This window comes from Corella eumyota, chromosome 4 (genome assembly GCF_963082875.1).
Source record: "Corella eumyota chromosome 4, kaCorEumy4.1, whole genome shotgun sequence".
In the NCBI taxonomy this organism is placed as follows: domain Eukaryota; kingdom Metazoa; phylum Chordata; class Ascidiacea; order Phlebobranchia; family Corellidae; genus Corella; species Corella eumyota.
Window position 1 is genome coordinate 1,186,585 of NC_137493.1, and position 12,440 is coordinate 1,199,024.

The 12,440-nt window shown below is 29.7% G+C and overlaps 1 protein-coding gene across 4 annotated transcripts; it reads left to right on the top strand.

Annotated features, from left to right (window-relative positions):
• The first annotated feature begins 1,573 nt into the window (after window positions 1-1,573).
• Window positions 1,574-12,389, top strand: LOC145751453 (uncharacterized). Of its 4 annotated transcripts, none has more exons than XM_082567602.1 (11): window positions 1,574-1,722; window positions 4,183-4,312; window positions 4,960-5,077; window positions 5,935-6,112; window positions 6,371-6,623; window positions 7,408-7,509; window positions 7,618-7,815; window positions 8,005-8,249; window positions 9,393-9,500; window positions 10,588-10,809; window positions 11,688-12,386. In XM_082567602.1, the coding sequence occupies exons 1-11, from the start codon at window positions 1,623-1,625 to the stop codon at window positions 11,741-11,743; spliced, it is 1,710 nt and encodes a 569-aa protein (XP_082423728.1). In that variant the 5' UTR covers window positions 1,574-1,622; the 3' UTR covers window positions 11,744-12,386. The 4 variants fall into 4 exon arrangements, with proteins under 4 accessions (XP_082423728.1, XP_082423730.1, XP_082423729.1 ...); XM_082567604.1 differs by having other exon boundaries at window positions 11,374-12,302; XM_082567603.1 differs by having other exon boundaries at window positions 5,935-6,106; window positions 11,688-12,302.
• Window positions 12,390-12,440: the final 51 nt, after the last annotated feature.

The window sequence follows — 12,440 nt, forward strand, 5'->3', positions numbered from 1 at the left end:
TTAGTTAATATTTACCCTAATCCAAACAATACAAAACTTTAATGCTTTTTACAGGAAATCTTACGTTTGATATAATAACAATGTATATAAATATTTTAACGAAAACTATTACTATTTTAACTTGTCTGTAGCCTATACCCTTTGAACACATGCCTAACTTTCCTTAAAATTTGTAGAATTTACTTTTAAAAATATCGTAAAATTTGTAAAATTTCCCAAAATCTCATTTTTATTTCTGTATATATTTTACCTTACATAACCTCAGAAAAATGAGAGAGTTGAATTTGAAGAAAGAAAAAGGCAATTTTAGCGTAGTAAAATTTTTACAAGATTTTTACCCGCTAACTGGAGCTAAAGAACTGCGAATAATTATATTTAATTTGTTTTTATATAAAAGTGATGGACACATAATGATAACAAAATATTTAATTTAAATATTAAGGTTATTTAAAATATTTTAGAATTGAAATATTCAAAAAAATTTTTTTTTAAATTAACAAAAAAATTAAATTCAAAATAACGGAACCCACTTTAAAACAACTCAGAAATTTTCGAAATGGTTGTAACAATCGTAATAATTATGACGTCATAAACCTTTTGTGGACTTTGACCTGAACGTAAAAAGAATTCGGCGAACGACGACAATTGTTAAAACGAAATTATTTTAGATTTTAAACTCGCTAAGTTAAAGTATCGAATTTAAAATATTAGGAATTATATTTATACTAGCTCTACGGTAGTTATACAGGACCAGATATTTAAATTTAGGTTCAAACCTAGTGCAAACTTTCTATAAACCTAATGTTTTATATGCATTGTTAAAATAACAATCAGACAATGACAACCCATTAGAAATTGATTTTTGATTGTTAAAATTATGTTTTACAATGGTGTCATTATTTATAACAATAAACGTGATTTTGAATGCAGTAAAGTTGATAGAAATAAGATAAAATATGAGGTTTTAAACCACATTTAAGTTAACACGGTAGCTGAGATCTTATATATATAGCCACGGGTTATATTTGGTTTGAAAAACAATTATTTAATTTGGATCTGGATTTAAATTGGATTTTCAATTTTTTTTTTTTTTTAAAACGGAAAATTGAAAACAAAAAGCTAGAAAAACGGTTAAATATCTTGCTAAAAATAATTAAATTTTAATTAAAGTCTACTTAATTACATTAAGGTTTTTTAAAACTGTAAATAATTTAAAAAAAAAAAATTTTTTTTTGTTTACGTTAAAAATATTATTCCGCGTATTTTGTATCATTCCGCGCTGTGAAACTAGACCCTTCCGTAGAGAATAAAAAATCTCTGTGACGTCACAACCAGGTAGGAGAACCCAAGGTACGGTTCATTGTAACGTCACAGTCGAGTGATTGTTGAACAAACAAAGGAAGAAGGCGACGCCTTTCTTTATATCGCGGTTGTACGGAACTACTTACAATTATAAATCTGTTCTGCAACTAGAGACGACCCAAATTAAAGCAAATTTAAAGTAATATCAGCCTTTATTAATATTGCAGTGCATTTAAATATTGTTAAAATTATTTATTTATTTTTCAGCATAAAAATATTATAATATTAAACAAAAGTTTTAAAGTGTTAAAGTTGTTAATATGGCTTCAGTTATTTTAGTTCTTGTTCTAACGACGATTCTATCCCTCATCTGCTTTCCTGATGGAACTGGAGGGAAAAGCACCATTAGGGTTCCACGAAGTAAGAGATTTTTTAATTTTAAACATTAAAAAGGTTTAAAAAGTTGCTTAAATTGAGACTAAGATGGGGTAATATCACGAGGTCAACAATATCTTAAACTTGTACAACTTGGGACTGGGTTGGGGTAATATCATGAGGTCAACAATATCTTAAACTTGTACAACTTGGGACTGGGTTGGGGTAATATCATGAGGTCAACAATATCTTAAACTTGTACAACTTGGGACTGGGTTGGGGTAATATCAAAAAGTTAAGAGTGAATAAATTAAGTTATACTTAATAGCGTAAGACTGCTACAAGTAAAATTGTCGCAAGGTAATTATCGCTGTTCGTATATAGTTATAACTCATGTGTATATATGCGATAGCTTGAAACTTTAATTTCACTCTAAGTTTGCTGCATTAACAATTAAGTATGGCAATGTTATTGCAAGTTTAAAACGTGTAAAAAAGAATTTAAAAGCTGTTATTTTATTTATAATTCAAAACTTATTGTTAAATAATACGGGTGTGTTATTAAAGCAAAAACAGAAAACCCATCGACAACAAACCCATATAAAGTAAAAGGGAACCCGCTGAAATAAAAAAATAGGTATTTGCAGAAACGGGATTTTCCATCTACTTTGTACTCGACTAAACTTAAATTGCCAGTGATTCGTATGAACTTTCAAAACCCACATAATTATATTGTAGCAGACTTTTAATGTATTTTCTCTAAAAATACGACGTTTATTTAGTACCATGTTATAACTGGGGACTATTACCTTTAAGTAAATAATGGTAAAATTATATTAAACTCCAAATTAAATAAGGAACTAAAATAAAGTTTATATTAAATACAGAACCGATATTTAATTGCTTGTTAAACTATAAAATAAGGTTTTAAATACGCTTGTATAGCTTATGTATCAAGCATTATAATGCATTGTAATCTACTATATTTACAGAATTTTTGTAGTATAAGTTTTAATGTAGTAAATAGTGTGTTCAAGTTATTTGGGTCATTCTGCAAATTGTAAGCTGATCTCACCTTTCACCTTTCGGCTATATTGACTCTCTCTAAATAATCGTATTTATTACGTCACAATACCGTTCCTTTATTGCGCAACATTAAAGTTTGGTTCCGTAACAGGAGAACTTATGTTAAAATTAACCTTTTATTAGAACATAAAATTAATTAGTTTAATTGATATAATTTTATGTTTTTTTTGTGACGTCATAGATTTTATTTATCGTAAGTGACGTCATTTTACAGAAACAATTTCATTGGTTTATAACGATTTTTAAATTTAATTTTTTATTACAAAATAACAAAAACAAAATTTAAATCAACATTATGACATCACAGGGTAATATAAACAAAATTAATTTCCTAAACCAATTTTCTTAAACGGAAGGAAACCAAAACAACAATAAACTATTGTTACAAGATTGTTAAAATAACAATGCTATTGTTGAAAACGGAAAGTTTAATAATTTGTCAAATCGACAAAGTCGGAAAAAATAAATTTTTGTCGGTAACGAAAAAAAGTGTTTACTTTCTGTTTATTTAAATAATTTAAAAGTGTTTACCCATTTCCTGTTTTTGTTTTCAAATCGTGAAATTGTCGTTAATTACAAATTAAAACATTTTTATTTACTCAATAAACGATTTCTTATAACGTAATAATCATTTCTATGACATCGTAACAATAACAAACAATTTGTAAACAAAAAAATCCAGTTTTGAAATCAAAAAATCGTTTTTAAAATTTTCCATAATATTTTATTTTATCGACCGATGGATTACTATGTCGTCACTATCGATCTATTCTTACACGTCTGAGGTGTTTATGACATCACAGTACCGGCTAAGTACAAAGTACAAAGGTTGGCATAACAACCACGATATTTTAAATGTAAATTCGAAAGTCCAATTTTTTTATCTACTAAAAAATTCAGAAATATTAAAAGTTAAATTATTTTTTACGTTTTTGTGGTTATGGTTTGAACGGAAGACGCGATTTAGGTCCAAAAACAAACAAAGATTTTATCTAAGTTTTGTTTATTTGGGTTGGGTTTTCTATTTACTAAAAATACCTCGAAATAAATCATCTTGTTTACAGCAACACGACCTTCAAGATGGAAGGTGTTGTTTTAAATATCGGTTTTATTTTAAGCCTTTTACAAAATAATTGACATTTTAAAATTGAATATTACCTAAACCTAAAACTGAAGAATTCCATACAATATGAAGGGTTTATAATGTTAAATAAATAACCTTTCTTTATTAAAAATACAATTTTAATTTAATAATATCTGCAAATATTGTAAAAGTTAGAGTTTGACCATATTATGTCAATTGAATTGCCAGCAGTAGATCGGGATACCTACTTGGACATTATAAAATATAATAAAAATTGTAAAACTAATTAAAAACAAGTTAGTAACATTTTTTTTTAATTTTTAATTTTTTTTCCAGATTTTGGTTGTATTGGGGGGAGGAAAGATGACTTATTTGGCCACCGTGACATCTCAGCCTGCCGTGGCACGTGGCAGGGCCACATCGAGAACAGTCACATTTGTACCCCGGACTGGCATTTGTGTTCCCGGTATGACGTCATAATTGTTTTATTATCAATTGTAAATTTTATATTTGCAAAACTTGAACTTAAATATTAATTTAAAGGATTTAAATAATTTAAAGTTAAACTTGACCTTGACGCTAGGTTATTCTTAGAATCGAATTCCTAAATTATTACGAAACAATTCTAAGTAATTTTATAAAAACATTTAAAAAAGATTTTCAGACTTTATTGTTCCAAATATTTAACATTTTTAAAGTCTTTAATTTAATATTTTAAGGTTAAATAACTCATCGAGATAATATTTAAATCACGTGGTTTGAACCCAGCCCATATCTGTAAAACTAATCCATTCGAACATTGATTTATATTTGGATTAAAAAGTAAATTATTCACAACATAGTAGCTTGTTTTGTTGGACTTTAACCCAAAGATTATAAGATTAAAACTTCGTTATTTTGAGATAAAATTCAGAATTCAAAGTTCAGCTTGAAAAAATTAAATTTCGATTTTTAAATTTTTTTGTTTAAATTTTTGTCATTGGACATCTAACAAAAGTCAAAAGAATGCGATTTATGACGTCATATAAAAATAAAGTGACATAACAAACAATTAAATCGAATATACTTGAAAACCCTTTATTGATGACGTAATAATTGTCGATTATGACGTAGGAACGACACGGAGCTTCTGACGTCAATATCTTGGTACGAAGCTTCCCACGTGAAAGGTTGTTACGCCATCAACGCTGCTCATAATGGGGGAAGATGCACGGGATGTTCAGCACAACAGGTACTATGACGTCACAATTTGTTTTAATAAACACCTTCGTACTATGACGTCACTATCTGTGTATATTTAATACTAAGGTACTATGGCGTCGTAATTACGAACAGTTACGGGGGTTTATTACATAGAAATTGCAACTTTATTCAGTTAGTTTTTCGATGTTTTGGGACAAATAAGAAACCCGTGCTTTGGGGTTCCTTTAATGTAGTTGCAAGACTTTTGTTCAACAAAATTACAATAATGTTGCAACTGCATTCTCACCATGGCTTAAAATAGAAATTTTGTGAAGTAATTTAGTTGTTGCGTCCGGTTGTGAAAATCTCAGGTTTCAGGAACAATTTAACACGGACCACGAGTTGTTTTGTTCCATGAATTCCCTAAATTAACAACATTTTATCTTTAAATTTTAGAATTCACAGAAATAACTTAATTACTGTGTTTTTTGATGAGCAACTGTTAGATAAAAGTAGTTTAAAATAATATTCACTGCCTGTAGAAAAGGTGTTTGATCATAAAAATGTTTTTGCAAGTCGTTAAAACTATTTTAAACTTGAAACATGGGTTTGCTGTCTCGTTTAATACTTAATTATTGTAATTAACTTTTATAATAACAATATCATTTAATTTTACACGATTTTTGCCTCATATATTTGCGTATAAATATTTTTAGGTTTTTATGCTTTTTTTGTAATTTTTTCTTGGTTTCCAGTGCGGATTTTGTCCTATGAAAACTATTTAAATTATTCAATAATTTGGTATTTTTTACGTAAACAAAACTTGAAAATTGTCTCAAAATAACTTAGAGCTTCTTGGTTATAACATTATGCCATAGGTCATATCTTAAACTTCGGTATTTTTAGGACGAATTGGCGGGGATCGGAGCTGATTGTCCCCGTCAACAAGAATCTCAATCCTCGTGCTTTGGAGCTGGAAAAATTGATGCCAGTTGTTGTTCAAATGTGTACGGCCACGATGCTTGTTCTCACACGCCTTGGATCAGCGGGGTTTTATGCTGTAGGGATCGACGCGTCGGTACGGGTGAATTATTATTTTCGATAGAAGTGGGATTGGAAAATTAATTTAAAATCAACCAAAAACGATTTTGAGATTTGACTTTAAGAGAATATTTGTAATATTTTACATTTGTAGAACTAACTTGTTATATTGTTAACCTCGTGTAATTAAACCTCCCAATTAAACCAACTATGATGTCATAAATTAATTTTAAACTTGATTATTTACGAATTTAAGATCTTAGAGTTAACTTTAACTAAACAGGAGTTGTGACTTATTTAGGCTCCCCTCCAGTTATGACGTCGTCACCAATTTCATCGGTCAAGACCCCTGTTGGAGTTGAGATATTCATAAAGTGCAAAGCGAGGGGAAGCCCTGTTCCCAGGATCACGTGGTACAAGGATGACCTTCCTATGGCGTCAGATGACGTCACTTATGACGTCATCACAAGAAAGAACGTGGTTTATTCGAAATTAATTATTCCGGATGTAAAAGAAAAGGACGCCGGGTTGTATCAGTGCAAAGCTGAAAACACGTAAGTTTAACTATGACGTCATAGATAAACAACTTACGTAATAATCACATAAACAATCTCGAATGCCGAAAATTAATTTAATTTTAAACTCGACCTTGCAAACCATTCGCGATACTTAAAGCGATTCGGTTGATTTGGTCACAATAAGGTCTGTGACATCACAAACACTTAACCTGAAGTTACCTTTTCACTATTTGGATGCGCCCATAACGCGATAAATCTCGACCAATCAGCGTGCAGAGATTTGCAGTTTGTTATCAGCTGATTTGGTGTTGATTTAAAATGTTTTGGACGAAATTTATGAGATCGTAAATTTGTTTTTAACTACGATTGTGATTCATTTATGATGTCATAATACTAATGAGGTTACTGACGGTCGTTCTACTTCATATTTTATACAAAACAAGATTCAGTGTTTACCTTAAAAGCAAATACTTAAGATTTATGTTCGGGTCATTAAAACATAGATTGTTGTAGTTTCAAGTTTCCAATTATTACGCAACTAAACATTGTTAAATTCATTGTCTATTTCCTTAAAGTCAATTGTTATAAAACAATGCTTTTTCCGATGTTAAACCATTGCAATATGATGTCACAATAGACATAACAAACACGTCAAATTAAACCCCCTAAACACAGAAAAAACGGAATAGAAATATAAATAAAAACCCACTAAAACACCAACAAAGTTGTGGTTATCAGACTAGACAATATTCAAGTATGAAAATAACTTTTACACTTTAAGGTTGTAAATATTTCTTGTTAACCTAATTTTTTGTTGCAGGCTTGGATATGCGCTTTCTTATACCTCTGACGTAAGAGTTTATCAACCAATGGTGGACGTCGTTGCATGTCGCAATCGTAACAATCAACAACTACTAAACGGGTAAGTTATTATAGTGACGTCATAATAACCAAATAAGTCAAAAAATAAACAAATTATTTTTGTGCATTTTTACTCGTAAAATTGATTTTTTATTGTGACGTCATACAGAGGAACAATGGCGGCGTGTGAGGGTCGCTGGAAAGGGGTCGTGAGGAAGGCGGGGCGACAACTATGTGCACGGGGTTGGCATGTTTGTGGGTTGAAAGATAGGAGCATTTTAAATCAACTTTCTTGGAAGGAATCCTCGTCCGTCGAAGGTTGTTTCGCTTACAACGCTGCGACATCCGATAACTTCGCTTGTGCTAAGTAAGTGACGTCATTATTATAATTATGACGTCATAATTAGGTAATAGATCTTACAAAAAAATGCAATTATAATGAATTGTCCCCTAGGTTTGGTTTCAAATAATTTTAATCTTTGATTTTGACGTTATTTTAAAATCGTGACGTCATGTATTTTTTGACCTTGAATTCATGAACCAAAAATTTTTCCAGGTGTTCGAAACGTCAGAAAGGAAATAGGATGGCGGGAATAGGGGCGGGGTGTGGGATGATTGACAGGCCCCAAAACTCCTGTCTCAACAAAGGGAGGATCCACGTGTGGGGAACTCCCGGGGTAGAGAGCGAGAACAACCTGAACCCAGTGACCCCTGTTTCGAGTAGAACCCAACGTTCGTGTCGGTATCACAAAGGGGTAACCACCGGGGTGATGTGTTGCAAGAGCAAGAGCAGACGACAAGGTAATTATTACGTCATCATTCCTAGCTTTGTTGTTAAACTATGACGTCATCATTATATTTTTTAATTTTGCACATATTTTCACTTTTTAATTTTTGCAAACATGTTGGTTATTGTTACAATAGTTTAACTATGACGTCACTTTGCCCCATTGAAAATACCGCCATGACTTGCCGTCTTCCAAATTGGCGCCAATTAGGGAGTTTAAATAACGACAACACAATAAAACAACTTTGATATTTAAATATTAGTAAATATTTACATGTTAAAATGTTGTTCACAAAAAAAATTTTAGTATTTGACCGACTTAGATATTTAAAAACACTTTTATTTAAAACATTTTCACACGCGGAAATTGAACGAGTTTAGTTGACTTGCGACCGAGTGAAAAGTTCATGAAATTTATGGAATTTATGTTTAACATAAAACTTTACACTTTAAGGTTTAGGCTGTACAAGGTTTTATAACACCAACATACTTATAAGCTTGTAAACTATGTATATAAAGTTTAATAATATTTAAAATTAAAGATTTAAAGTTGTACAAGGCTATATAACATTAACATAGTGTATAGTAACTGTATGCTTGTTATAAGGTTTAATAATATTAAAACTTTAAAGTTTTTTAAATCGAAGTTTTAAACTAAGAGGCTAACCACACCACAAAAATTGGTGAAATTTAAAATGTAATCTTACAACAACATATACTTTATTTAAAATTAATTTAAATGACTTTGAGTCAATTTTTCAAGTTTATTAGATAAATAATTTAAAAAATTTTGAACCTTTTTCTACAAAAAATTCACCTAATAAGTCAACAAACACTTTAAACAATGAAACTATTACGTCATAAAGACAACACAAAAAAAGGAACCTCGTAAATTTTTCTTTTTAAACGCCCACGCCTAATTTCAACAACATTTAACAATCGTGCTGTAAAATCTGTCAACAACCTTGTGACGTCATAGACGGTATCAATAACCATTCACGTTTAACAATCAACACAATTCACTTTATCAAGAAATTAATTTTTTAATTTTGCATGAGTTAATTAATTAATATTTTAATTTAATTAAACGCATGTTTTTATTTTTATTTTCAATCACTTTTCACGATGACGTCACTCGGTAATTGATAACGTCACAGAGCCCGTGTGTAGTCCGGGGTGTGAGAACGGGGGTAAATGTGTAGAGGGGAATATTTGTAAATGCCCCAGGGGGCGAACGGGGTCAAGATGTGAGGTCAAGTTCGTGGGTAAGTTTTCATGATTTTGTTGTTTATGGAGATTGTGAAAATTTTTGGGGAAAGTACCTCCAAAAATTTCCTAAAAACTACCCCTAGAAAAGTCCTACTGTTGTAGATTAACATCACCCGAGACAATTTAATCCGAGGACAAATAAATTAAATAAAAATATTATCTTCGATTGTTTATTTTTTAATTAAAATTAACTAACAAAATAATTTAAGTCTATACGACCCGAAGACAACCTAGCCCCCAAAAAAACATGTTGCTAATTAATTTTAATAACCTAATCCCTTAATTTATTTGGAAAATACTTATGGGTAAACCCCTAACCCCTTTAAAATGAATCCCCAAGCCAAAGTCTTACATGTTATAACAGTATTGGTCAACTTTACCCTGAAAAAATCGACCAGAAGATAAACTAAACCCAGATGACATTTTAACCCCATCAAAAGTAGCCCCAGAAAAACCCATCTTGGTAATTAATTTTAATAAAAAAAGTATCCATCAAAGGGAATTGAATCTGACACTAGTTTTAAGTTATTTTTGGGTCAAATTATTCGGATACCGCCATAACAGAGGACACTGCCCCTACCATTTTTTTTGGTTGTGTTAAATTGACATTGAGCCTTTAACTAAGTGCACCTATAGGTTATATATACTATATAGGTAGTTATCACAAATATTTTGAGTGTTTAGTGCCAATAGTTAATATTTAAGAGCGATTAAATTTATTACTTTACGGTCAATTCCGTGTTTTATTTAATTTTGGTTAATTCTGATTCGTGATCAAACGCATGTTTAAAATTATTCTGTTTATTTAACTAATAAACTTTTAACCTTTATATTTTATGTTCAGTTATTACGTAATTTAAGTTAAATTAGCTTTACTTTTATTTTAATTCCAAACTTTAAGTCACAATTTGCAAAACTTATTTTTTTGCCCATTTTTTTGCCAATCATTAAAAAAATATAATCCAAGAAATTATTCTTCAATTACATTTAAAAGTAACTTAATTTTCTTTTTAAAATTTGCTTTATATTTTTCGTATGTAAATTATTAAAAATCAATTTTCCTATAAGGTTACATTTTTTTAGGTAAAAAATGCCAGACTCCGTGCCAACCTAACAGCCATTGCAGTAGAAAAGGAGTTTGCAAATGTGATAAAGGGTTCAAAATGTTGGGTGACGTTTGTGCCCCAAAACGCGGGGGTTCGCCCAGAAATAAATGTTTAAACGTTGAGTGTATGAACGGGGGGAAATGTAGAAGGGGTAAATGTATTTGCCCCACTGCTTATTCGGGGGATTATTGCGAAAGAGGTAAGCATTGTTATCCATTGTTATAACTCATTGTTAAAAAATCAATTGTTGTACTCTTTGTTTAATTGTTGTAACAATTGTGATTGTTTCAACAATAAAACTTATTGTAATTGACTAACAATCACTCATTTTAAAATCAATTTTTCTTATAAATACTAACATTTATTTTAAACAATAAAAAAAGTATTTAAATTTACTAACACAACCTTAAAAATTAAACCAGCATATTTTTAATTTTAAAAATGGATTAAATTCATAAAAACAATTAATTCCTTTTTAAAAATATTCCACTTAAGACTGGTAAATTATTAACGAAATATTAATTTTAACTCGGATAAATATTTGTGTTATTGGGTTGGACTTATAACCTAAGTTCAAAGTTCACTTAAACTTTATTATTCTAAACTTTTAAATCATTATTTAAGTCTAAAAATATAAAACTTTTACTCAGAAAATGACATTTTCCTATCAATAAACTCAACTTTAATTTTTGTTTAATATTTTTCCTGCATGAATTTATATATTTTCTATCCTATTACGTCATTAATCACGTGTTTCTATTAGACCAATCACCACTCTCAATTCACTGAGCACTTAACATGATCTCTGTCATCATCTAGCGGACAAATATTTTTACTACCTCAACACTGAACTAACAGCATGAACTTTTAATTAATTAGAAAAAAACGAAGAAATAATTAAAACAAAAATTCAAACTTTTAAATATTTATTTTAATTTTTATTATAATCGGTATTATTTATATTCTATTACGTAACAGCCTTAATTGTATGTTCCATTGTAAATATTGTTCAATTTATACAACGTAAACATTTTTTTAAACTTTTATATGACGTCATAATTATGTATTGTCTTAAAGGCGGGGTTCGATCTTGGCTTTCGAGAATTAAAGGATCATTTTGGAGTTGGAGTTAATTTTAAACATTATTACGTCACAAATACATAAATTCTTGCGGTATGCACAGGTTTTAAAGATACACAATTGTTTGTAAATAACATTTGCACTGTGACGTCATAGTTGGGTTGAATGGTTCAATTAAAAACTAGCACGGGCGGTCGAAGACGTTTTTACTCAGTTTTCAAAAAAAAAGAAAAAAATTTAAGAAGCTTTGTTATTTTTCTTGTTACTTTATAATCATTGTTTTAACATGTCATATTCATTGTCCTTGTTACGTCATAATCATTGTCTTGTTACGTTATAATCATTGTCTATGTTACGTCATAATTATTGTCTATGTTACGTCATAATTATTATTGTTTTTTATGCGGTTTCTTCAAAAATGTCAGGGAATAAAATTTATTAATTCACAACGCGATAAAAATTAATAAATTATATTTTAAAAAGGTGTATTTTGTAAATACTTTGTTTTTATTTCGTTTTATCTTTATAGCTTGTTAACATGAACAGTTTGAAATAATTCAATTTTTAAGATTAAATAAAAAAAAAATTTGGAATATTTTGTTTTTTTTGTTTTTCGTATGACCACTCGAAGTTAAACTTTGCTCTAAAAAAAGAATATGGTGATGTATGTTATGATGACGTCACAACCCATGTGCGAGTACCGTAGTGACGTCATAACGGTAGTAAATATCCAACTTACTAGATTGTAGC